Source organism: Penicillium subrubescens (assembly GCF_028828155.1).
Source record: "Penicillium subrubescens strain IBT 31985 chromosome Unknown utg000003l_segment0_segment0, whole genome shotgun sequence".
NCBI lineage: Eukaryota > Fungi > Ascomycota > Eurotiomycetes > Eurotiales > Aspergillaceae > Penicillium > Penicillium subrubescens.
In genome coordinates this window covers 2,182,253-2,207,138 of record NW_026643153.1, presented here as the reverse complement: position 1 = coordinate 2,207,138, position 24,886 = coordinate 2,182,253, and the positions used below count along the sequence as shown (strand labels likewise).

The 24,886-nt window shown below is 50.4% G+C and overlaps 7 protein-coding genes across 7 annotated transcripts; 5 read left to right on the top strand and 2 right to left on the bottom strand.

Moving 5' to 3' along the window:
- Positions 1-707: 707 nt before the first annotated feature.
- N7473_004827 (FMP27 family protein) lies at positions 708-9,544 on the bottom strand (the record flags this gene model as incomplete). The annotated part of the gene is made up of 3 exons (XM_057150767.1): positions 708-759; positions 810-919; positions 983-9,544. The coding sequence occupies 3 exons, from the start codon at positions 9,542-9,544 to the stop codon at positions 708-710; spliced, it is 8,724 nt and encodes a 2,907-aa protein (XP_057010877.1).
- A 1,329-nt stretch (positions 9,545-10,873) lies between these two features.
- On the bottom strand, positions 10,874-11,701 carry N7473_004826 (uncharacterized protein; the record flags this gene model as incomplete). Its single annotated transcript, XM_057150766.1, has 4 exons — positions 10,874-11,178; positions 11,247-11,363; positions 11,426-11,539; positions 11,623-11,701. 4 exons carry the CDS (start codon positions 11,699-11,701, stop codon positions 10,874-10,876), a joined length of 615 nt encoding a protein of 204 aa, XP_057010876.1.
- Positions 11,702-12,947: 1,246 nt separating this feature from the next.
- Positions 12,948-14,877, top strand: N7473_004825 (translation initiation factor 4B; the record flags this gene model as incomplete). Its single annotated transcript, XM_057150765.1, has 7 exons — positions 12,948-12,951; positions 13,080-13,136; positions 13,203-13,259; positions 13,323-13,328; positions 13,400-13,459; positions 13,527-13,859; positions 13,922-14,877. 7 exons carry the CDS (start codon positions 12,948-12,950, stop codon positions 14,875-14,877), a joined length of 1,473 nt encoding a protein of 490 aa, XP_057010875.1.
- A 1,760-nt stretch (positions 14,878-16,637) lies between these two features.
- On the top strand, positions 16,638-17,909 carry N7473_004824 (uncharacterized protein; the record flags this gene model as incomplete). The annotated part of the gene is made up of 3 exons (XM_057150764.1): positions 16,638-17,149; positions 17,304-17,513; positions 17,545-17,909. Exons 1-3 carry the CDS (start codon positions 16,945-16,947, stop codon positions 17,907-17,909), a joined length of 780 nt encoding a protein of 259 aa, XP_057010874.1. The 5' UTR covers positions 16,638-16,944.
- Positions 17,910-18,677: 768 nt separating this feature from the next.
- Positions 18,678-19,963, top strand: N7473_004823 (Gfo/Idh/MocA family protein; the record flags this gene model as incomplete). The annotated part of the gene is made up of 5 exons (XM_057150763.1): positions 18,678-18,708; positions 18,779-18,804; positions 18,856-19,034; positions 19,103-19,386; positions 19,458-19,963. The coding sequence occupies 5 exons, from the start codon at positions 18,678-18,680 to the stop codon at positions 19,961-19,963; spliced, it is 1,026 nt and encodes a 341-aa protein (XP_057010873.1).
- Positions 19,964-20,353: 390 nt separating this feature from the next.
- N7473_004822 (60S ribosomal protein eL32) lies at positions 20,354-21,233 on the top strand (the record flags this gene model as incomplete). The annotated part of the gene is made up of 4 exons (XM_057150762.1): positions 20,354-20,393; positions 20,692-20,809; positions 20,897-21,025; positions 21,125-21,233. The coding sequence occupies 4 exons, from the start codon at positions 20,354-20,356 to the stop codon at positions 21,231-21,233; spliced, it is 396 nt and encodes a 131-aa protein (XP_057010872.1).
- Positions 21,234-22,593: 1,360 nt separating this feature from the next.
- Positions 22,594-24,057, top strand: N7473_004821 (uncharacterized protein; the record flags this gene model as incomplete). The annotated part of the gene is made up of 2 exons (XM_057150761.1): positions 22,594-23,637; positions 23,710-24,057. The coding sequence occupies 2 exons, from the start codon at positions 22,594-22,596 to the stop codon at positions 24,055-24,057; spliced, it is 1,392 nt and encodes a 463-aa protein (XP_057010871.1).
- Positions 24,058-24,886: the final 829 nt, after the last annotated feature.

The following is a 24,886-nucleotide window of genomic DNA, read 5'->3' as shown; positions in this document are numbered from 1 at the left end:
CTTGTGGGAAGATATCTGTGTTGAAGGAAATATATATGCATTTAGAAGAAGTGTGTATGAAGAGATGAGATCGGGATCGGCCAACTCGTTCGGCACCTTGAAATTTTGCCGTCTCGGATCGGTGGGGCTTGGAGACCTTTTTTCATGTCCGATCCATGGATCAGAACTTGATGAATAATGCCTCGAGGTCAGGTACAAGTAATCAAAGAAAAAGACAAGTCTATGTGTGAAAGTGAAAGGAATATCCAGAGTAGCACCCAAATAATAGGTATTGGAATGGAAGTATGAGAGACGAAAGGAAGAAGTAAAAACCAAAGCAAAGCCGCCACTCCCCTTCTATGCATGCATGCTCAACCGAAAGTAAAAGAAAACCAGCAACAGTAATAATAAATCCAGAGAAAAGAACAAGAAGCCCCAATTTTACTTGTCCCACAGCCAGGGAACCCCCAGGAATGAAAAACAAACACGAATCGAACGCCTATATACGGCCCCGCTGTACATAGAGGGTATCTAAGAGTAAGACAAGAGGCCAGGAGGAAAGACACAGAGGGTGTGTTGGAGAAGTGCTTCACACGGGGTGATTAATAGATAAGGCGGGTGGCCGAGTGTTGAAGGCCAGAAGGGGGAGGGGAGGAGTGGGTGACCGAGGGTGAAAGGATGAGATGGAGAGAAGGAGGTGGTGGGTTAGGGTGGTGAGCAATATGCTATCACTTCCGGTTCATCAATTTCCGGCCGAAATTGCGGATGGTTCTCTTGTGACTAGATGATTGTTAGAGTGTTGTTTGTAATATTGAAATGGATAATCTCACCTGTCATCTTGTTCAGAGCCATTGGCACTGCCACTGCCAGCGATGACAGTAGTGACGGTGTGGCCCGAGGTCATGGGTCTGATGGGCGCATTGACAAAGCGGCGCGATTCCTATAGGATTAGTTAGCATGAGCATGTACGAGTGGTAAAATGATAGGGCAACACTAAACGCACCTCCCAACGAGAATCCACATCAACTTCATTAGCAGACTTAGAGTCGCTAATGGTATTATCATGGTTCTCCCGAGCATCCGAATTGAGAGACAGAGAACGAGCCAACGGCGAAGGATTCGACTGCATAGACTTTCGCGACGGCGACTCAGAATAATACTCACTATTCGAGTCAAAGCTCGCCAGACTGTTCGCTTGACTTCGATCGAAATTCGACAAGCTACCCGAATTAGGCAAGAGTTGAGACGAAGACGCAAGCTCTCGGAAGCGCTTTTGCTGCTGCTTGGATGGTCGGTGGTGCGAGAACTTGTTTCCCAGGATGGCGGGGGCATGCGAAATGAGCGCCTTGATGACATCCTTCTTCAGGCGCAGAGCTAGATCCAAGTTGGACCATGTCTTGTTGCTGTATTCCAGAACTGGCAGCCGGAAGACAAAGTCGTGAAGATCTTCGATGTTGTGCTCTCCTTTGCCCTTGTAGCTCATGCAGAGAACCACGTCGTGAACCTTGACCCGAGCCAGGGTCATGTAATTCGAGGCTCGGGACATCATTTGCGAGAGATCATCCGTGGGTTCCTTGGATTTACCGCGAGATCCCTTGCCAAGACCGAACTTCTTCTTTTCTTCGGTGCTTGTACTGTGGCTGGATAGGGATCTTTCGGTGGGCGCCTTCGCCAACATGCGTATGCTATCCACGGATCGTTTCTTCGCAAGGCTGCCTGCAAGACTACCTGTGGTTGCAGGACGGGGCAGTCCTTTACTAGGATCTGGCACACCAAGGCGAGCGGTGTTGCTTCTCGGAATGGGCGTCATTGCAAGGCCCTTGAGATGGGTGGAGCGACGACTGGACCTGCCCTCTTCGGAGAGCGATAAGGTTGGCTGGAGTCTCAATTCGATGGATCCGGGGCCCTTAGACACGATTGACAGGTCATCCATGGAGCCATTGTCATCATCGGTCCTCATCGACTGAGTCATGCTTGGGTTGTTCGAGTCGTCCTCGTCATCATCTTCGTCCTCGGATGCATCAAGCGGTTTCATGTTCTTGATCATAAAAGGCGAGAAACCGCCGTTCTCAAACGCACCGGAGCCCATATTCGGGAAGATGTACTCGAAGAGTCTTTGACCAAGCTCGCGCTCCAACTGTATCTTGAGAGGGAACAAAGATACTTCAAAGTTGTCGACAACGGGAATACCCGCCACTGCTTCCATCAAGTGCCATCTAACACGCAGCATGAAATCGTTCAGGGGCCGCGGTTGATCCAGATACGGAGCAATGATCTGAGGATAAATCGCATCCGGCAGAAGATTAAGTCCACTGAGTTGCTCGACAGCCACGATGTTGTGGTTGGAGCCATCGGTGTTGTCAGTGCGCTCGTACTGAGCATTCCTGAGTTGGAACTCGACGAGAGGAGCAGATGCCTCCTTCATTAAATGCCAGACCACTTCAGTAGCAGAGATACTCCAGCGCAAGACACCATCTGTCTTAGACGACATCGGATCAGCCCGTCTTTGAGCGGTGGTGATTGCCTTCATCATGAAGAACAACTCATCCTCACATTGAGACAGGTCGTGCTCAAGTGCCAAACGATCTTCCCAGCCCTGCTTATCCAAGTACTTAGCATTGATCTGAAAGTATTCTTTAATCTCCTCAAGTTGTCGGATGCGGGACTGTAGTTTGAACACAGCCTCGGGGGCGCCGCGGAGATCACTGAAGTCGGACGTGAGCATGATCTTCTCCAAGCGCTCATTGCGAACTTTCTCAAGTGGCTCGCTGTAAAGCATGAGATCCAACACAATGATGTACAAGGAATAGTACTCTGCAGAATCGCAGATCGCTCGGAAGTGAGGAAAGTCAACACTAATCTGGTCCATCCTGGTTTCGTCGCCTCCAGGGTGCGGGCCCGGGTGACCCTTCGCAACCTCCTCGTTATACTTCAACCGCAGGTTGTTGTACTTGTCATAGCGGAGGCTGGCAGAAGTCTTTTGAACGATGCGAGAGAATCCAAATGGATTTAGTTCAAAGTCAGACATCGCTTCCAGGGTCAACCAAGGTGGCCACGCAGATCCTGGCGCATTGCCGTACTTGTTACCAGCATAGAACTGCAAATTCGCCATGAGGTTCTTCTGCGTCGCGACGAAGAACTGGGCGCCGTCCATTTCGAGAGAGAAGCGGCGCTGGACCAAGCCGCTGACATCGTCGGAGACACGTTCCTTGTCCATGATTGAGACAACCTTAAGTTCCATGCCTTTCGCAGCCACCATCAAGACAGACTTGCGGTTCTTCTCGCTCATGAATTGGATCTGAGGAGCGATAAGTCGCAAGTAGTAGCTGTTCTGCGGAGTGAACTCTGGCGCAATGTTTTCACTGGAATTGTCGGAAGTTGAAGGCGACTGGTTCTGTGATTCGGATGGTTCAGTCTCTTCGACATTGACATATCGCTTCGCGTCATTAAGGAGCTGCTCGATGCGGTCTTCCACGTCCTCTTCATCATTGTCGCTGAGAGTGTGCGACTTTGACATTTTAGGCTGCTTCCGTTTGTTCTTGTTTTGCTCCTCCACAATGTCCAGAATGAACTTGACTGCACGTCGAGACATGTAGTAGACGAAGCCCCGTCGCTGACTCACTTGATGGCTGTAGCGCAGGATGATGTTGCGAAGTGAGTTGTTCCACTTCAACTGCACATTGTGAATCATGAAACGGTTGTTAAAGTCGCTAGAGAAATCATCGGCAGCGGACGAGTAGAGCCCATCAATGCCCGATGCCCGTCCATCGGTGGTTGAGTCTCCATCTAGACCAGCTCTGGATGAGGTTTCGCTCGCAGCCGCACTAAGACCTGACTTATTACGATTTGGAGTTCGTTCATCGCGTGCCAAATGTCTTTCGAGCCGGTCCAGGGTGGAGGTCAAGAATCGTCGGCGCCTAGCAAGGGACTCGGCCTGGCGGAGGAAGACCTCGTGTCGGGCCTTCAGACTTGGATCATTTTCGACATCCTTCATCAATTTGAGTTCTTGCTCTCCAATCGTACGTTCGTAATTCTGAATCTGAGCTTCAACCGTGGCAAGGCGATCCTTCGTCAACTCGATTTGGACACGGCGAGGATCGTTGGTCTCGGACATAACACAGTCATGAGTCGGTTCGTGGCCGAAAGTACTGTAACCGGTCTCCTCAGGTCCAAGGTTCTCGTGGTCTGTCTGTCGGAAGTAGGTAAAACGCGGGGTAAACGCAAGAGGCAAGATTTGTGTCCGGGGATTGGACTCTTGAGGAAGAATCCAGTCAGGCTCGACAAAGTCGTCCATATCAATCCAATCAAGATTGTGATCGGGAATTGTGAACTTGGAGAGATCAACTGAAGGCAATGGCTGTTGGAAAGATGAAATGATATCATCCTTAATTGATTCGAGATCCTCGGCATTCGTGCCTTCAATACTGGCAGAAACGGCTCGGAAATCAGCTGATTGCAAGTCGATCAGGGCTTGATTAATGCGCATCGCACTAGTCTTGGTCTGCTTGGAGCGACCTCTGGCCTGAGTCTTTATCTGCTCACGTCGCTGGTGGATGTCCAACTTCAAGGAATCAAGGCGGACCTTGAGACCCGTCGCAGTCACAACATTTTCGGCATAGTCTTCGCGGTCCTTATGTTTGTAGATATGCGCTAAAAACAACGGTGCAAGAAGAACCTTGTACTTGACTGTTGCCAGGTGCCGGTTGAATTTCTTGCTGGTCTTGGTGATTCCTGGGAACAGTGGACCCTGGCGAACGGGCAGAGACATCACACCGGAGAAGAGCGACCACCAGTTGAAGAAGTGGGTGAAGAAGCGAGGAGTCAAGTGAGTGGTGTTGTAACTTGAAGATGGCTGCACATCATCCACAGACCAGTTCCTGCTCTGAGGAGCAATGACCGAGACAGACAGGTGGATATGGTCACTGCGGAAGCCACGGAAAGCGTCATAGCCCGCACGCTCTGCAGGATCAACGAACTTGGGGTTCTTGAGAACAACATCGTAATGCGGCCTGAATTCGAAGGACCGCGAATCGGAGTCGACATCACGCTCAAAGACCAATCCAGTTGCCCACTTCACATCACCAGACAGTTTCATGACGACCTTCTTGAAATGAGCCGCATTCTTCTGCTCGCTGGATGCGGAGCTGCTGTCCATGTCTTCCGTAGTCGATTCGTTTGCCCATCGAGCCTCCGCGCTGTAATCTGGAATGGCTAGAACGTATTCACCACTGGTCACGCCCATGAACTCCATCGGGTCATCACTGCAATTGATTTCCCACTTGACATCTCTTCGCCAGCACATGACGAAGCCGCTTCCAAATCCAGTCACAACGTAAGGATCGCGAGAACCTTTGAGGCGCAAATGGACATCGCCATCTTCTTTCCAGAGCACCCTGATGCGAGAGTGGAAGCTGAGTCGAATCTTGTCCCAGAATCCGACTCTCTCTGAAAGGTCGATTTCGGGCTTGGTAAAGCCTTCGATGATTTTCATCATGTCTTGAATGACGGGCTGGTACGAGACTCCCCAAGAAATACTCGTAGGCATGCTAGTGTTGATCTCAATTACGGGTTCGGAATAAGTCTTCACGGGCGTGACAGACCGCCACACCTTGATGTGGAACGGATCGCTATGAGAGCCGTCGGAGAGATCGGTAGGCGGAACAAGTTCCACTTCTACCTGTCTGGCAGATTGATGATCGCGGAATTCTTCAGCAATAACAAAGTTCGTCCTCAAAGACCAGCTAGGCAGCCTGGGAGACTGTCCAGGTCGTAATGCTGGAATATGAAGGAGGTCAAGAGGATAATCACGCAAGTTGACACGCGCTTCTCCCATTTCCAGATTGAAGCTCATGGGGACAAGTAAGCCATACTTCATCTCCAGAGGCATTCCCTTACCAATTCGGTTGAGGAATGTGGGGAACTCGTCGATCGGGAACGTGGGTTTGTCGATAACAAGATTGACATCGCTGATCAGTGCTGACATCAGACCTGGCCTGTTTGGAATGGCCAGGATGGTCTCGGTCTCCTTTACATCATCTGGCGGCTCGTCTGCACCAGAAAACAGATTCCGAACTTCCTTAATAGAGGTACCTTGGAATTTGAGCGCGGCATCGATTTTCTCTTTCCAAACTTGAGCATTATGTTGTTGAAGCCGGTTCCAAGCAGCATCTGTAGAGATCTTGTACACTGACGACAAACAGGTGGCACCCTCGGTGTCATAACGGAACTTACGGCCCCGACCACGAGTTGATTCATCTTGCCTTGGCCGTGTATCTGCGCTCCGACTTCTCCGGGTATCCTGACTGGTCCGTTCACTGCGTAGCGTGCGGTGACTTGACTTAGCTCGTAATCTTGATGAGGCGCGTCGCTGGTCTGTTTCGCGAATCTTTTGAGCCTTCAGGAAGAACGCATCTTCACGAGCCAGTCTTTGACTCTGTTCGATCAGACCGGTTCGGTAGATGAGACCTAGTTTCCATTCGAAAGCGTCATCCTCAAGCTCAAAGAGAAGAGCTTTGCTGCGGAGTGATATCCTGGGCACCTTCTTCGGGCCCTCGGGCTCTCGAACAGACACAAATTCTTTGCATCGGTTCTTGAATCGATGATGGAGCTGTTTGAAAGCCTTGGAGGTGTTGATCAGATTATCGAAAATACGATGCATGACCATGTGGTGAGGAACGCCCAGTCGAATAAAGTCAGCCCACAGATCGATGGATCTCTCCTCGGTGAATCCCATGCCCGACTTCATTTTCATCTTGCGGAAATCAAGCCTGACATTGTTCATACTACCGATTCTTGCCCAGACTCCCTTGAGTTTGGGTGCCTCGGCGTGTACGCGGACAAGATTGGCCTTGATGTTGGGGGTGGAGAGACGTTGCGAGGTGCCCGCAAGCCCGTAGATCTGAACCATCATCGAAGGGTCGTTTGGTAGGTTCATCTTCAGCTGGAAGACTGTTGCCTTGACATCAAATGTGATGAGCTCATTCTTATGATGTGATGGCGATGTTGGAGGGGGTGGTAAGGAGATGCTGCCAGCACTCTTTAATTTGCCTGAGCTTGCTTCCGTATCTTTTCTTGGAAGAGGCGAGAGCACATTCTGAATCACGGAAATCGCAACACCTAGACAATAGAAGCGGTAAAGAGAGTATTGAAGGTAAATGCCCTTGAACATCGAGTTGACATGGAGAACAGGCCCCATTCGATCACTATGGGTGCTGAAAGCGATCTCAAATCTAGGCATGGAGAAGAAAGGTTCGGGCTCAAGATAATCATCCGATTCAATGACAAATCCATCGAAACCACGCGCATGGAAAGCCAATCGTCTGCCATCAGTCGCACCGCGCTGCGTGTTCCTTGGAGGTGATGTGGGAGTGAACCTGAATGGCGATTCGTCACCAATTGTGGAGTGACTAGAAGTACGGCGTCGAACGATACTGCCGACACTGTGCTCCGTTTTTTGAGCTTTGTATTCCGAGGTCCAGGATTGCAACTGCAACGAGACACCACGAGAGATATCAGAGACAGGGGTGTCAACTCCGGCAACTTCAACGCTAAAACCCGTAGCTTCGAATGTGAATTGGAGAAGCCAGGGCGGGAGCTTCCTCAGGAGGCTTGATTTTCGCTCATTGAATGGCATAGGAACACGTTTCTGCGGCTGCAAATGCGTGCGGAATTGCTCGAGGACTTCGCGGATTCCACGATTGACATCGCTGTTGATCATGTGAACAGAGCAGTCGTTCAGTGTGCCGGAAGCAATGACACACACTTCCGGACTTGCGTTCAAATGACACTTGAGTTCCAAACTCTCTGTCGTAAGCAAGTTATGTTTATCTCCGGCAGGGGTTTGGTAGTAGAATTTGTGAGACGCAACCCGATAAATGGAGGAAAGAGAATAGTGTGCGCCGCCTTCTGAAGAGTGAGATGATTCGACATCGAGTGAAATTGAGGAGATGGAGGAAATTAGGAGGTTGTAGTCGGCTGCATAGCCCGTGTCTTTTTCGATGGGCAGCACAAATCGAATAACGGGTTCGTGAACGGATAGCTTGATGCTTGCCTTTGGAAGCAATCGGGAGATCAAAGAGGAGTTATTCCGCTTTCTAACTCGGGGGGTGGATGCTCGCGTCTGCGCCAATTTCAAAAGCCGAGAGACGTGGTTTGGCTGCACATCAAGAGACGGCGATGTGATAACCAAGTTGGCGAATAGGACATTGGAGTTCCGCTCCTCGGGATTCGCATCTTCAAAAGCACTGACAGTTTTCGAGGGCAGAGTTGTCTTGATCGTTGTGGTGGCCATGGGAATGTAGAGAATGTTGTCGGTTTCACCCGAGTCGTCATCCAAACTGACTGATAGAGAAATGGCTGCGAGCAATGCTTGGTGGGCAACATCGTTCCGTTGGAAGTACATGCGATGCTCCGGGCTCTTCTGGTCCATGCGATGAAGATCAATTCCAAGTTCGTGTGATACCACGTTCAGGTACACAGGGTTCTGACCAGCAGACAGCGATTGAAGACCACGCGACAGCCGGAAGAAGCTCAAGGCGACCTGGATCTCCTGAATACCACGCAGAATTGAGCTGGCAAATTCCTTGGAGTCTGCAACCGTTTGAACTATCGAATCGTCTCGGCTGCCAGGCTTGTCCAGCTCCTCCACAAAGTCCGCGAAAGACATTTCGTCGTCGGTCTCGATTGGCGCGGATGACTTGGAGGCCTTCTGGGTCGACTTGATCCGCTGTACCATCATGTTGAGATCGTCATATGGAATATGCAGTCGCCCAATTTTGAGTGCAATTGATGCATCCCGGAGGCCGTCCAGATCTTTGTAAAGCAACCCATGGAGGTTCACACCAACATTATCCAAGATTTCGGTTGGCTCTCGACCGTCCACAGCGAGAAGAACATTCTGCACATTCATTATCCATTCAGCCGGGCGCTTTTCCCGAGACATATCCTTCTTGCGACGAAAGAGTTTCCCCCTTTCCACCATTTTACTTCGAGTGTCAACCGACAATGCGAGCGACCCGACTTGGATTTGACCAGCTTCCAGAAAATGAATTGTAGTGTTGACTGCAGTAAGGTCGACGAGGGCAAGCCAGTTGATCTGTCGATGCAGCCTCTTCAGGCGCTCCTTCATCCGAGTCAATGACCTCCATGTTTTACTGCGCGGGGTGGACGATTCGGGGGTAGCGGTTTCTGTGGAGGGGCTCCCTGTATTCTTCGGACTCGTCGGGTTCTTTGGACTCCCTGGCGCTGGCGATCCCAACAAGTCCCGTGAAGGAATAGGTTTCCCTTTGGACAAGGTCGCCGTATCCAACGTGATTTTGAGATCGGTCAGTCGAATGCTGACCCATGTTGGCTGCGCGAAGGACGGCGGGTGTAACGAGAAGCCAAGACCCCGGATTTCGATCTGTAGTCCCTCCCTCGGAGCGTATGCGATACGGCGGAGCGAAAAGTAGCCGATGCGTTGGATAGAGATTCCGGTCGCAATTCGAACGATCGCAAAGACGAAGAAGGACGATAGGTAGAGCAGCAGGAAGCCCACGAGGATCGAGGTTGGGTTAAAAAGGGTCATTGCGACGTGCGATCAGCAGGGGCTGATCTGTCGAGCAAAGACACGCAGCAGCACACAGTACATCGAGGGGATGGTCGTCGTGCTCAATTTGTCGTGGCGACTGCAGGTGAGCTCCCGGGTGCTGGGATCCTACCTCGACTTTCTTTGGGTCTGGCTGGATCTGGGTCTGGGGGACCCGCCAAATAAATGATGGTGGCACGATTGCCCCAGACAGGGCAGTCCAGCGGAGTTAGTAGGACGATGAGCACCAGACACCAAGTTGAATCTCCGCACGAAGCAAGCGGTGCACCAGAATCATGCTGGGGTAGGTGTCAGAGTGGTGGTGAGGTCGAGGTTCTCAAGGGTCGGTCCGTTTGGAGAAAGACAGATTCATGGTTCGGACGCGCCGGAGACCAATCCAGAATCCACTAAACTGGGAGCGGAACCGCTAATCTGCCAATCTGCCCATCTGCCATCCAACCGGGTCTTGGCCTCCGTCAGTTCTTTGACTTCTGGAAGTTCCCAGTTTGGTTACTGCAACTATGTGCTACATACTGACAAGGCTGTCAAAGCCTTGATTATATTGTCCCACCGGATTTTCCACCGAAAGTATGCACTACGGAGCACGGATACGAAGGACGAAACTCAACTTTGATTAAAGCATCTGTAACTAACCAGGGGGGATTTCCAAGTTCTGGAACCCCACTGTAGAAGTACTGACGCAGTCTCTGGGCTTATCACCCACATTATTACTCCCTGCTTCCCCTACCCATGACCGGAAACGTTGCGAATTACAACCTTGCATTTTTCTAGTTACAGACCCTCTTATTATTCCCCCTCTCTCAAGGTTGAAGGAGGGGCAGCACATGGATGTTTCTCCAGACTCGTGTGCTGAGGCTCCCATGATTTCTCTCTGCAGCAAAGCCTCGTGGGTCCTTTCCAATGCTGCGGTCGGTAGACCATGATTCGACCCCTAATTATGCACCGCGCCAAACACAGTAACTTGTTGACAAGGAAGTTTTAAGAATAATGCATTGTTCGACTTCTTGGTATCATACGTTTATAAAAGTAGCAATATTGTACAGAGATGGGCCTTTTTTCAATAGGCACGTGCTTGTACCTCAATAGGGAACCAGGATAGGGGGAAGTACGGAGTAGGTATGTCAGACAGGCGCGACTAATCTGACACGTAACTAGAAGCGTACTAGTCAACTGGATACATAGGGGAGAGGGAGACAAATGTCAGCGCAGACGATGCCTTGTCCGTGCGCCGCCATCCCCTACCTCCCGCCAATGACTGCACGCAACTGGTCGCGAGACAACGTCGTACCAGAACGACGGATACATGCATCACTTGCTGCTGTTGGTGTTGTTAGAGACAGATGCTGGTCGTGTCTTCTCTAGATCCTCAATCTTTTCGTCGAGGAGCGCAATCTCGGCCTCGATACTCAGTAGCTTCTCACTCAGCATTCCACGGTATTCCTCATCGGACAGATGTCGAAGTGGAATCCATTTGGACTCGGCCATTTGCTGTAATAATGGCTTGGATGGGTTCTGGGCCTTCTCCATTTGCCACTTATCCAAGTAGTTGAAGGCACTTTGCCCACCATAGCCGAGCAGGGAGAAAATAACGAGGCCAGGCACCAGTCGACCTCCTGATCCAAACAATATTAGAGACCATTGCTATACCAATCAGTCATGATGCGATGGCGGGGTTACATACCCATGACCCTGGTCACCACGCCGCCGGAGATACCACCGCAGAGGGCACTGACATATGCTCGCTCCTGCGGGGACGCATTATCTTGATAGTGGAGTGTGATGATATTGCTTCGCATCCCTACATCCCACGCAATGTTAGAGAGTAGGCCAGTAGCCGTCAGAGGTTGAGTCGGAACGTACACCAATAGGTTGAACCGCAAGCAAACCAATGGATACCGCAGGACAGCGAGTGCACCATGGGGTTTGGTGATCGAATGACACCCGCGGCTCCTCCATAAATCAATCCCGCGACGCCTGAATGATTCCAAGTAAGCAAGGTGTGTCGCCAGCCAATATTGCTGAGTATGGCCTCGGAATTCGAGGGAGAGAACACCCACCACTCAAGGCGCCCACTTTAGCCGCAGCCAACAGTGGGTTACCCAGCGAGTTGGCAGTTGGACTGCCTTGTCCACTCATCTTGTGAATAGTGCGAGAAAAGCATGAGCTTTTCCTGTATCGACCATTCAAGAAACGAAGATCCGATCCATCGCAGTCTCGATAGAAAGAGCCCGTGAGGTCACGTGTTGTTTGGTTATGTAATCGCACATGTTGCACCCTTTTTAGTCGACCTCATATCCCCTCTCTTTGTTATAATCTAATTAAATTGCTAGTTCTCATTGAAGCATGGTTTTTTGGATCGGCGTATTTATCGGCTTACGAGTGGAATATGTGGTATAGCCAATAGGTACGAAGTTGTGCTGTATTTCAGATTATGGAATGTCTGACCTGCGTCGAGTATATATTTCTACCGAACCCCTCCACATACCTCCCCGAACTAGGTACTAATAATGTGAACCTCTTAGCAGGGTGGAATTAGGTAGCCTTTCTAAAAAGAGCTACTTGAGACGACATATATCACCATAAAACTTGCAATACTAGGTTGTCATCCCGTATGTCATGTTCGAGGCTTCTATTCTTCTATGTACATCAGTGACATAAGGGTTTCTTGTTTCTCTTCTCAGAGGGTTTACTAGCCCGCTACAGTACTAACCTCACCTCCATCTTTCTATTCGCAGAACCAAGAAGAACGAATCTCAAAATTGGAGTTACACTTTTAGAATAAGTAAAATTTGCTCATTTCTAGTCTATTCAGCTTCTAAGAATCTTGTTCCAAGCTGAATTGCAAGCATGCAACAATCTAGACTATGAATGTGTTGAGGGTCTACTTAGCCTAAATGGGTTAGACTCGCTACAGAGAGAAGAGGGAATACAGAGAGCGATTTCCACCAACACGGTAAAATAACAGATAACTGAAGACGTGATCCATTGAGAGAAATGTAAAACACCAAATCTAAGTCTTTTCAATTCTCATAGTTTGCGACCTGACCGACTTCCAAAAATGCCACTCAAGTTTGTTGCGGGCAGCGGGGGATCCGATTGGGCTAGCGGCACCACTAAAAATTATCACGGATTAACTAACCCGGGCCACATCGTGCAGTCCCGATTGCCGACTTCCCCTCTACCAACTTTTCCACGGTGGAGTTTTCATCTGCACGCCTCGACCTTCGTGACATCCAACTCATTTATACTTTATTCAACTGACTCCTGGAATACCACCCGGGTGTCCTTTGAACTTTTTCTTCGCTTATCCCTCTCAACCGTTCCGTGTGTGAAGCGTGCACAATTTCGCAGGCGCGTTTCTTGACCTCTCGCAACCGCAATCATGGGTGAGTTTCACCCCCACTTCCGTGGCCAGGGATGGTCAGGTTGGCCGACGGTGATGAAGAGCCTCGTCCTGGCCGGCTCTGTGATTTGTGTTTTTGTGTTCGATCTTTGCTGACCATTTCCCCACTAGCGCCCGCTAAGGCCAAGGGCCAAAAGATGAGCATGGTGGAGTTCCTGGGAGTCGACAGTGAGTGACCGAGAAGACTTCCAAAAAGTTGTAGAGGGATCTGGATGTATGGCTGACCGAGTTTAGAGCCCTCCGGTGATTTCAGCTGGGCTGACGAGTCTGAGGAGGCTGGCATGGAGCAGCGTAAGTCAAACGATTACCTCGTTCCTAATTTTGCTGATCAAATTACTGACATCGTATATATAGCCAACGGTATGTTTCGCGCGACGATACGATACGACTTTCGCTTTGATATAACGGATCCGGCTGACCGAGATGAATAGTGCCTGCTGAGAGAAGGGAGCGCCCCTCCTATGGTATGGGCTATGGAAACGGTGGTTTCGGTATGGCACTCTCCACAATATCTACGATGGAGTATTATGGACGCGAGATCTGACAACATTGACATAGACCGTGAGGCCCGTGGTGGTGGTGGTTTCGAGAGCCGTGGATATGAGACCCGTGGCGGATACGCCGTTCGAGAGCCCCTCGACCTTCCCACTGAGCCCCCATTCACTGCTCACATCGGAAACCTGTCGTTCGAAGCGACTGCCGCCGACGTTACCGACCTCTTTGCCGACTGCGGTGTCACCAATGTCCGAATTGTGGAGGATAGACAGACTAACACCCCCAAGGGCTTTGGCTACATTGAGTTCGAGACCGTTGCTGGTCTGCAAAAGGCCCTTGACCTGTCTGGCACTAACCTGATGGGCCGCACTATCCGCACCAGCGTTGCCGACCCTCGTAAGTGCAAATTCCATCTCATTGCTTGCGCCTAACAGAGGAGATAACTGACGAACTTATAGCCAAGGAGGGTACCCGCGCTGACCCCCGCGAAATGGACTGGACCCGCCGTGGCCCTCTTCCCCCCGCCCCCTCCGAGCGCCGTGTGCCTGACCGTTCCAGCTTCGGCCGCAATATGGATGCTGCTTCTGACGCCGGGAGCGAGCGTGGTGGCCGCCGCAGCAACTTCGAGTCCGATGGAAAGTTCCGCGACTTTGGCAACTGGGAGCGCAAGGGCCCCCTTTCTCCCCCAGCTGGTGCTGGCTTCCGCGAAGGTGGCCGCCCCCGCAACAACGATGGCGCCGCCCCTGCCTGGGGTGAGGGACGTTCGCAGGATGGTTCCCGCCCTCCCCGCCCTGATCGCCCGGAGCGCACTCCTACCGCTGCCGACATGGACAACCAGTGGCGCACTAAGATGCGCCCCGATGCCGCCCCTAAGGAGCCCACCTCTCCCGTTGCTCCCGCCGCCCGCCCCAGACTGAACCTGCAGAAGCGCACTGTCTCCGAGGCCGTCTCTACACCAGCTGCCGACGCTGGTGATTCCAAGGCCAGCCCCTTCGGTGCCGCTCGCCCAATCGACACTGCTACCCGTGAGCGTGAAGTGGAGGAGCGCCGCCAGCTTGCTATCCGCCAGAAGAAGGAGAGCGACGACAAGGCCAAGGCCGAGAAGGCCGAGAAGGCCGAGAAGCAAAAGAAGGAGCCCAAGGTCGGCACGGATTCAAACAAGGATGCCATTGAGCCCCCCAAGGGTGGCGGCAACTTTGAGATCCTCCGGCGGGCCGGTGAGGACGAGACGAACACGAGCGCTGATAAGGAGACTGAGGAGACGGCAGTCCCGGCTGCTGCCGCTGAGGAGACCCCTAAGGAGGCCGCCACTAATGGTAGCTGGCGCACTGCCGAGGCTCCTGCTGCTGATAATGACGGATGGAGCACTGTTGATACGACCAAGAAGCGTGGTCGTCGTGGTGGTCGTTTCTGATTGATCTTTGGATACCCTCACGCAACCTCCGTCTTTTCCTCTCAACTATGGTTTGTTGATGCATACAGCGGACGAATGATAATTGTTATGGAAGCACCTGGACTGGGCGCAGATTTCTTTATGGTTTTTTTTCTTATGTGAGGAGAAATTTGACCTCGGTTTCTTAGGTTTCCATGACTAAACGTCATTTCATCTGCCTTTTGACGACGGTAGTTGTTCTGTCTTACCCCCCTGACCATCCTCAGTTCTTCCTTTCTTTGCCCTTTTCCCACCTGCTGTTCATGATCTTTCCCCATTTCTTCTCTTGTTTCTATCGGGGGCTAGCCTTCCCGATACACATCTAGTCCTCGCTCTGATGATTTTGGCAGTATGAAAAGTTTTCTCCCGCCGTTTTCCTTCTGTTTTTGAATGTCATGTCGCTGTTTCGCTATCTAGCTATTATTCCCATGCGTCTTGACTCGTGTGTGATTTCTGCCCATGACCATGACAGCCGATGCGAAATGAAGATTACCCTGATTTCCTTCCTTTTTCCTTGTTCTATGTGTCTCCAATCTATGATCGACCCTGAACGGGTCTTGCTATGTTCATGCCTTGTCCGCAGACTAGGGTATCGGCAGCATTCCAGGGCGTTGGGCGTGTGGAGTCATCAGAACTTTGGATGTCCCCGTTTATGAGCACGTCCCCTCGTCTCTCTAATTGTTTCCTAGTGGCGAGACTATGCGAATATGAAATGACTGAAATGAGAGACGAAGTCATTGCTATGAGCAACTTGTCCTGGCCTCAACGCTGTCGATGACCATGTCTGGATGTTCTGCTAGATGATTTTACCTTTTCGGTCTACTTCCCTCCTCCACTTTCCGCTTCAACTAGTTTCGTCACATGGATCTCCGTGCATCTCTTCTCTTCCCATTTGGTCACTTCATCTTGCCCGTGAGGGTCATGATGGAACTCATGTGTCATGTCTCGTGATTCTTGAATAGATTGAATGCAGTCTTCATTGACAGATTCCTCACTTATTTCGAGTATTGTCACAGTATCACTCTTGTTGGTATAGGGAGTGTACGAAGTGGAGCGAGAGAAGTACAGGGCAGGTTGTTTCGTGTTAATTGCTCCACAGGCTGAAGGACAAAAGTTGCAGTGGAAGGATTATGTTGAGACAATTTAGCCCCCTCGTAGATTATTGATATTCAGACAAGGGGTGGTGAGAACCATTGAACCTTCTAGTGATGCTCCCCGCATTATTGTGTACAGTATGGTCGAGGCCAGGGACTCAGGGATAGGTTAGGAAAAGGCCCTTCGTCTATAGATAGACTCGCCACTGTAAGGGCTTTAAATAGGCCACACTAGACCTAAGAGGGGAGTTATAGGCCCACGAGGAGCAGACAACAGTGCATAGACTCATGAACGGTGAGATGCTAGAAGAATATGATACTCGTTCTTTGATGCAAATATTTACAAATATACTTGACGTGTGCTCATTCAGCATTCACTTGACTTCGGTACTAAAGTCTATTACCGAGGACGGGGAAGTATGCTGCAGAGTAATGTCCGAGGCTGGAGGCTACGGAGGATAGGTGGGGAAAGGGAAAACCGTTTTGAGATCATGCGGATCAACGATAAGCGACTTGCCTAAAGTGAGGGAGCAGACCTTGAAAAAATACCAAGACGATAACAACTTATATTAGCCTTAGGACTCCGTATACTCCATATAAAAGATCTCTCAATAACTACGAAACAACCGTGGAAGGGTGAGACATAATCCCTAGCCCGTTCGTACCCTGGCGCGGCAAGAAACCCAGTGGCGCAGTGTGGAGTTAATGAAACCCCCTTCAAAGGACCAGCCCAGCATGGAAATGAGTCGTGTTTCATGAATTTTCTCCCTCATAACCTCATAAACCCCGGTCCGCTGGCCTTTGGAGTTACTCGTGAAGGACTCTCGTGGCTTTTTTCTAGTGAAGTACAGGTTGTGTACCTTAGTTCTTTCTTCCCGCCCAGACTTTCCCTCGTGCCAGACACTTGCACCGTGGAGATCTCGGGGTAAACAACCCCCCCCTCTCTCATGTTATCATGTCGACTACGACCACATCGACGTTCACGACTACCACACTTGTTGGAATCCCGTCTGCGATGAAGAATGTTCCGACCCTCGAGGAGAAACAGTGTCCGACCTGTGGAGCGAACGCAGACTCTCATGATGCCGTGGAGTCGCATCGTCGGATCCAGGAGTTGGAGGGGCAGGTCCAGGCCTTGACGGAGCGCGCGGCCGTGACTGGTGAGTGAGAAGATAATTCTGGAGCGTCTTTGCAGGTTGATCGCAAAGCGCATCGGCTCTGTTTGAATCCTGTTAAGAGTTCACCTCGAACAAATCCTACGTGGCTGTTTAGCCTGGCCATGTTTCGCTGACCGACTCTTTGCCCGTCTCACAGCCAACAAGATCGCCGACTACGAAGACGAACTGCGCCGTTTGCGCTCCGCACAACTCTCCCACGAAAGGTCGCAGAGTAACTCCTCTCGACCCTCATCTTCGTCTCATACCGCAAACACCCTGTCACCAAGCCAAGCCACCGATGCGACGTCGCAAGCTTCGCAACAAACCCATAGCCGCCTATCCACCTTGACATCTTTCCTCCCCTACCGTCGCGGCAGCGCTGCCACTCCTACAACCAGTACCTCTGCCCCTGCCGCTCCCCCCGATGACTCCAACGACCCTTATAACCCCGCTCCAGCACCAGGCATCCCCCGCTAGCAGCGACAACGCCTCCGAACTGCAGGATGCGTTGACCCGTGAACAGAGCTTGCGCAAGGCCGCCGAGTCGCAGCTGTCACAGGCGAGCACGGAGCTAGAAGAGCTGACCGTGCAACTGTTCAGTCAAGCGAATGAGATGGTCGCGCAGGAGCGCAAGGCGCGCGCAAAGCTGGAGGAACGGGTCGCGGTGCTGGAGCGCCGGGATGTCGAGAAGCGGAGTCGACTGGAGAGATTAGAGAAGGCGATGGCACGGGTCGAGAGGTTGAAGGCTCTCGTCAATGTATAGGTCTTCGCTGCTTGGCCGTGTCTTGTGTTTTGCTTTTGGTTTTTTGCGTTATGATTGGGACGATCTTGGGCTCTTATATCCCCCCTTGATGACGGACACGAAACTTGGGCGTCTGGTTTGGAGGGTTTGTTTTTCTTACCTTTTTATGATTCCATTAGCATCTTGGGGTTTGCGGGTTCTTTCTGGCGTACTAATGAATAATTGGGAGGGTCATGGGCATGTCTTTCGCGACTAATTGATGTGAGAATTGTAGCTGCGTAATCTTGAGATTGCAACTGATCATTTTCGAGTTCTTTGTCGAGAGAAGATGTGTCTTGAGGTTCGACTTGCATGACGTTGGCCTGAATTTGCGTAGATCACGTTTCTGCTGTGTAGTTCTTGCGTCATGCATGCTGTACGGCTCGAGGTATGAGGTATCGCATTTCGCATACCAAAGACACTGCCGTCAGAAACTCAAATTTGCAAGCATGAATAACTTCAGCCCACTAGCCCGAGGCTAGAGATACACAGCCAAGCCGAGAAATAATAGGCAAGCCGAACTCTCGGCCGCCGATCGGTCGGCTTGAGGTTGGACCTTCCCAGGCCTGTGAGGTGGAAATGTGGGAAACATGGGAACGAGATCTGGTGGGCTTAAGAACCCCACTCGGTCCCTGCATGCTCTAGGTTCTGCATGGACATCTGATAGTGTAAAAGACCTCTGATTCCTTCTACCTATCACTTTGTCACAATTCTCTCTCTATCTCTCTAGCTAATTCGGTACTTTGAAATATGGCAATCGGAGTGGCAATTATCGGGAGTGGTGAGTACCTTGGCTTCATCGTCCTTAGCTAGCATGACTCTATAGCACCTTTGGCTGACGTCGTCGATAGGCAATTTTGCCAAAGAGCAGCATTTGGTATGTCAATCCCTATTTTATGATACGAGGCCAATCTAATGTATGATGTAGCCTGCAGTTAAAGCTGCCACCGACCTGCAGCTCAAGGCCATCTACTCCCGGTCCTTGAAGTCGGCCCAGACTCTGGCGAACGGGACATCAGATGTTGACCTTTACTCGGACGACTCTGGTACTGGAAATTCCTATGATGATCTACTGGCACGTCCAGATATCGGCGCCTTACTCATTGGGTATGTCCTGCAACCATTGCATTAACTATCCCGATGATATCCGGAGTATGAACTGATTGAACAATAAGTCTCCCAATCCTGAATCAGCCCGAGTTTATCAAAAAGGCCCTCCTTGCAGGCAAACATGTCCTCTCAGAGAAGCCCATTGCCAAAGATGTGGCTACAGCCCGGGAGCTTCTGCATTGGTACCAGACCAGCATTGACTCTAGTAAGGTTATCTGGGCTGTGGGCGAGAACTTCCGGTATATGACCAAGTTCTTGTTCGCGGCCGAGAAGGTCCGCGAGATGGGCCGGGTCCGGCATTTCCGAGTCAATGTTCACAGTTTGGTGAAGCAGGATAACAAGTACTTCTGTAAGTGGCCTAAGCAGCCCTGGATGAAAGGCAAAGGAAGAGACAAGACAATATCTAACCCAACACTCCAGTGACATTCTGGCGTAAGATCCCAGAATACCAAGGAGGATTCCTCTTGGACGGTGGCGTGCATATGGTCGCTGGTCTCCGCTTGATCCTTGGGTCTACGGACCATATGATTGCGGTTTCGGCTCAGACGCAACAGTTGAAGGACTACCTACCGCCGGTTGATACTGCTGACGCGGTTGTTTCAACAGCTTCTGGTGCTACGGGTGTCATTTCCTTGTCATGGGGCTCGGATTTTAATGACAATGTCTTCGAGTTTGCTTGTGAGAAGGGCGTGGTGACGTTGTGCTTTGACAGTGTTACCGTGAATGGGGTGGAGCATCATATCGAGTTTGATGGCAAGGGTGTTGGTCCTGAAGTTGCGGAATTTGCGACATCTATTATCAAGGGTGGTTCTGTTGCAAAGAGACAGTCGCCAGAGGAAGCGTTGGCGGATCTGGAGGTGTTGGAGCAGATGTTGCAGAGTGGCGAGAAGAAGGGGGATCGAGTGATGCTTCGTTTCCAGATTTAGGCTCATTTTATGCTAAATAGATCAGAAAATTCTTGTCTCCAAAAACAATGTTATTTCAATCAAAAATTAAAAGTCGAGAGTACAATCATCCCGTCTATACTTCATAGCTGGACGGATGACATCCGAAAGAGGAAAGGCTTGGCAGGGCTTAACCCCCATCAACCCTATGGATGACATAAGCACCACCACTGTCGCTAAAGTCCCCCAAAGCGCACTAGTGTGGACCGCCCACTCGTCCGCGCCAGTGCGAAGTTTTCGAGATTGACTACGTTCCGAATCGACAACTCTACAACGCCCGGCGAGACCCTGCAACACCGCCAAAGTGAGCCTCTTTCTATCCTCTGTCATCCCATCCTGCTCCAACATACTGACGAATTTTTTTCTATCAAGATGGTCGCCGCAAAGAAGCATGTCCCCATCGTGAAGAAGCGTACGTTCCCGATCGCCCGACCGTATCCATTCTCCCAACCCCCCTCTTTTGGCCTGGATAGCAACGCCCTTCGACCGACCGGTACTTTGAGAAGATTGTTGAAATGAGGAAGAGGTGGAAAATCCTGGTTGATCGTGAAGTTTTCGAGATTTCTGGTGGTCTTATGAGGGATATCGAAATTCTCCCAACTCGGTCCAAGGGCATTGTTATCCGCACAGGCATTCGACTCAAATCGTCTTCTACGACCACGATGTCATATAATTGGATGGAACCCCGGAGCTAACGTTGCTCGCAATAGACACCAACCGCTTCTTCCGCCACCAGTCGGACCGCTTTATGCGTGTCGGTGCCTCGTGGCGCAAGCCCAAGGGTATTGATAACTGCGTCCGTCGCCGTTTCAAGGGTGTTATTCGCATGTACGATTCTTCCCATCACCTTTTCTAGATCCAGATCTGGATTGGATTTCTCGCATGTGAACTCGATGATTGACCGATCAATTCTAGGCCCAAGATCGGTTATGGCTCCAACAAGAAGACCCGCCACATGATGCCCTCCGGCCACAAGGCTTTCCTCGTCCACAACCCCAAGGACGTCGAGCTCCTCCTGATGCACAACCGCACCTACGCTGCCGAGTATGTCAACCTTGAAAGAAAGCAGTCGACTCGTCAACTGCAGATTTGATCTGAAAACGCATGAACATAAACTAATTGGTTTTTTCTTTTTTTTTAAAGGATCGCCCACGCCGTTTCCTCCCGCAAGCGCGTCGAGATCGTCGCCAAGGCCAAGGCTCTCGGTGTTAAGGTCACCAACGCCAAGGGCCGCGTCACCACCGAGGCTTAAATGGAATGAACCCCAAAAGTTCTGTTTCCCTTTTTTCCTTTTCGGTGGGTGGATACGCAGGAGCACGAGAGGGGTCGGGGGTTTTTGTACGGTCGTGATACTATCTTTTTTGACGATCACGAAATTCAAGAATTGTGCATGGCATATACCGTGTGCGGCTCGCGCTTGGTCTTAGTGCTGGGCGGATAGAGCAAGAGGAATATAATTTTTCTCTGAAATGACAAACAAAAATTGCAAAATCTTCTTCTTTCTTCGCATTTCGCATTTAGGTGCTTTTGTATGGTGTGCTTTGGATGGCGTATGGTGTATGAGATAGGAAGTGGAATGCGGGATACTCATGATATTCCTATGAGGGGAGGTATTTGGCATCAGATCATCTCGACAGAGTCTGGCCCAGATCATTACTACTCGATCTTCAATGGCACGATATGGACAATATTGGCATGTACGGCCTGCGTAGCTTTCCATTATTTTGTGATAGGATCCATTCGATCGACATCGTGACCAGATAAGCACCTAAAAACAACCTTTGGCTATGGGGTTGCCAAGTCCCATGCCGAACTATCACTTGGACTAAGCTCTTGATATGTGTTGCTAAATTCGCCTGCCTAAACTCTTTCCATGACGCCATGATTCTTTCTGAAGGATGTAGACCCCCCTAATTCCAAGCACCAGCCCCCCTTAAGATAATAATAAACCTTGGAAGTGGCATCAGAAGAGTTGACTGATCGTCCGACCCACCTGAATTGATTCTCGCCTGCTTTTTCCAGGGGCTCTTGTAGGCTCGTGGGATGTTTGCTAAAGATACACCACAGATGGATGCTCTGCACAACACAGCATCTAGGCCGGGCTTTCCGTTGCAATTGAGATTTTGGTGTCCCAAACCCTCCCCATGCCGATTGATCCCGTCCCGAGTGATATTTATTTCTTGCCGCTGATAACAACAAAAAAGAATAACCAGCAAACCAGAACCTGTCCAAATCCAGTTCCAGTTCCCAGTTCCACCATTATCATTACTGATCATTACTGACTTGGTCAATACGAGCAGTGCCACATGCAAAGGTCTGGCCAATGTCCAGTCTCAAACAAGCCAGGCCGCCCCAAAACAAGGGCTCCACCAACTGGGTCTGCTCAGCGCTTGAAAGTTGACACCATTCGCTCTGATTTAAAGGGACCTCCTGGAAGGAGCTGATCGGAGCGAGACATATCTTTTTATCATTTGTACAGTATTTGATTCTCCACTTCTGCCTGGGGCCATGGAGGATCGAGGGTCTAATACTCTCTTCATCATTCTCTCTCTTCCTCTTGCTCATCATCTCCTTCCCCTCCTCCGATCTCCTCCCGCCCACTCCCCGCACCTATGCTCGCCCTACCTGCCCGGTATGGGCGATGGGTACCGATTCTGGCCCCAATCACTCTCATCCTCCTCTTCCTGCACCTAAACAACAATCTGGGCACGCAAAAAGCACAAGTCATCCTCGAACCAGAGCTCCATCCAACACAAAACAACGAAACAGAGTCTATACCCAGTCCTGAAGAAACAAATACAGAAAAACCAACATCGGAATCATGCCGCCCACTTCCGGGCATCGAAAATGTACTAGTGATCATGAAAACGGGCATCACAGAAGCCCAAGACAAAGTCCCAGTGCATCTCCGCACAACACTACGCTGTATCCCAAACAAACTCATCGTATCCGATTTCGAAGAAGACATCGCCGGTATCCGCACCCACGACGTCTTCCGTAACACCAGCGAATCGCTCCTAACAAATTCCGACTTCGCATTATACAATCGAGCCCGTGCCGGCGGCCGTGACGCTCTCACCCAATCCGACTTTACAAAAGTTGCCAACAGTGCAGCAGGCATGTCCGACAACCCAGGCTGGAAACTGGATAAATGGAAATTCCTCCCCATGATCCAAGAAGCACGAGCCTATCGTCCCGATATGCAGTGGTACGTCTTCCTCGAGGCTGATACGTACACCATCTGGCCGAATTTACTCGCCTGGTTGGACCAGTTTGATTCGTCGGAGAAGTTGTATCTGGGCAATCAGATGCAGATTGGGGAGGTGATTTTCGCGCATGGCGGGTCGGGTTTTGTGCTTTCGCATGCGGCGCTGCATGCGGTGGCGGATTATCATGCTGGGCAGGTTGATCGGTGGAATTACTTGACGGAGACGCAGTGGGCGGGGGATTGTGTGCTGGGGATGGCGCTGGGACAGGTCGGGGTTGATTTGACTTGGTCCTGGCCGCATGTTACGAGTCAGTCGGTTTGGGAACAGGATGCGTTGGGTGAGGCATTTGGGAAGACACAGTGGTGTTATCCTGCTTTGACGTTTCACCATATGACACCCGCGGATATTGAGCTTTTTTATGAATTTGATCGGAGGTGGTTTGCAAATGTGAGTATCACTTCAGAGAGAATAATTCCTTCGAAGTCGTTATGTTGTGCTAACATCTGTCTCCACTTCTAGGAGAACAACACCATCCTCTTATACAGCGATATCTTCCGCAACTTCGTCCACCCCATGCTCACCGACCACCTCGACAACTGGAACAACTTTGCCAAAAACGAAGTCAAGCATGACCCCGAGATTCGACCATCCGAGTCCAAATCCATCAACGACTGTGCCGAACAATGTGCCCGAACGGCAGGCTGTCTCCAGTACCGCATGGACCCGGACGGTAAATGCTACACTTCCGAATGGGCCTTACGTGGCCTTCCAACCGATGGAATCGAGTCTGGAACAATGATGTGGCGTGTCGACGCTGCTGTACAAAAGAAGGGTCATTGTGAGATGCCTAGTTGGGTTTTGGAATAGTTGGTTTGAGGTTTTGTTTTGGGACTGTGTGTGTTTTTTTTTTTTTTTTTTTGGCGCTGCATTTAGATGCCTGGGATTTTTATTGGGTGTAGATAGATTATTGGGATTTGGGATGCATTGAGCGAAAATGGGTTTGCATGGAAACTGAATTTGTTAGAATGGAGTTTTGGGGTGTTTAATTTTGGGTTCCTATAATACATACTTCCAAGTGTTGGTCTATGAAGAAGTTCTTTTAGTGGCTCTCTACCGCCAATGCATACTATACTTCTGAGCAGATCACACTAGATGGTAGTCTCCCCCGCCGCTCTGAGTGGCTCACGGAGCGAATATTGCACTACTGATTGGCTACTTCCTATCTTTCTCAAAGCAAATGCTAGGACATCGTACTATCATGTTTCTTTTTTAACGTTATCTCACCCCTCTTATACTCTAGGTTATCGACTTGATCTGTCTTTGGGTTATGTAAATTTTTGTCTGTTATGCCATCTATTCTATATAGCTTAACCTTATCTAGGGGCTCAAGTCGCGTGGCTCAGGTGGCGGCAACCATGGCCGAGGGTACCCGCTTTTAGAGGGTTTGATAGCGGTTTGTTAGAGTTATGAATATCATCATATACTAGACTTTATGAGCTCAAGATGGAGCTACGACCATGAACCGGGTGAGCATAATGAAATAGAGAGGCATGTGTGCGTTTATATTAGTGGCAATTTATCATTTCTCGCGACCTAGTACCGTTTCCGTTATGGAATGATATCTTGGCTGGAACCAATGATCACTAGTCATTTGTACTTTATCAGACGAATGATCCAGTTATCCATCCATATTCAG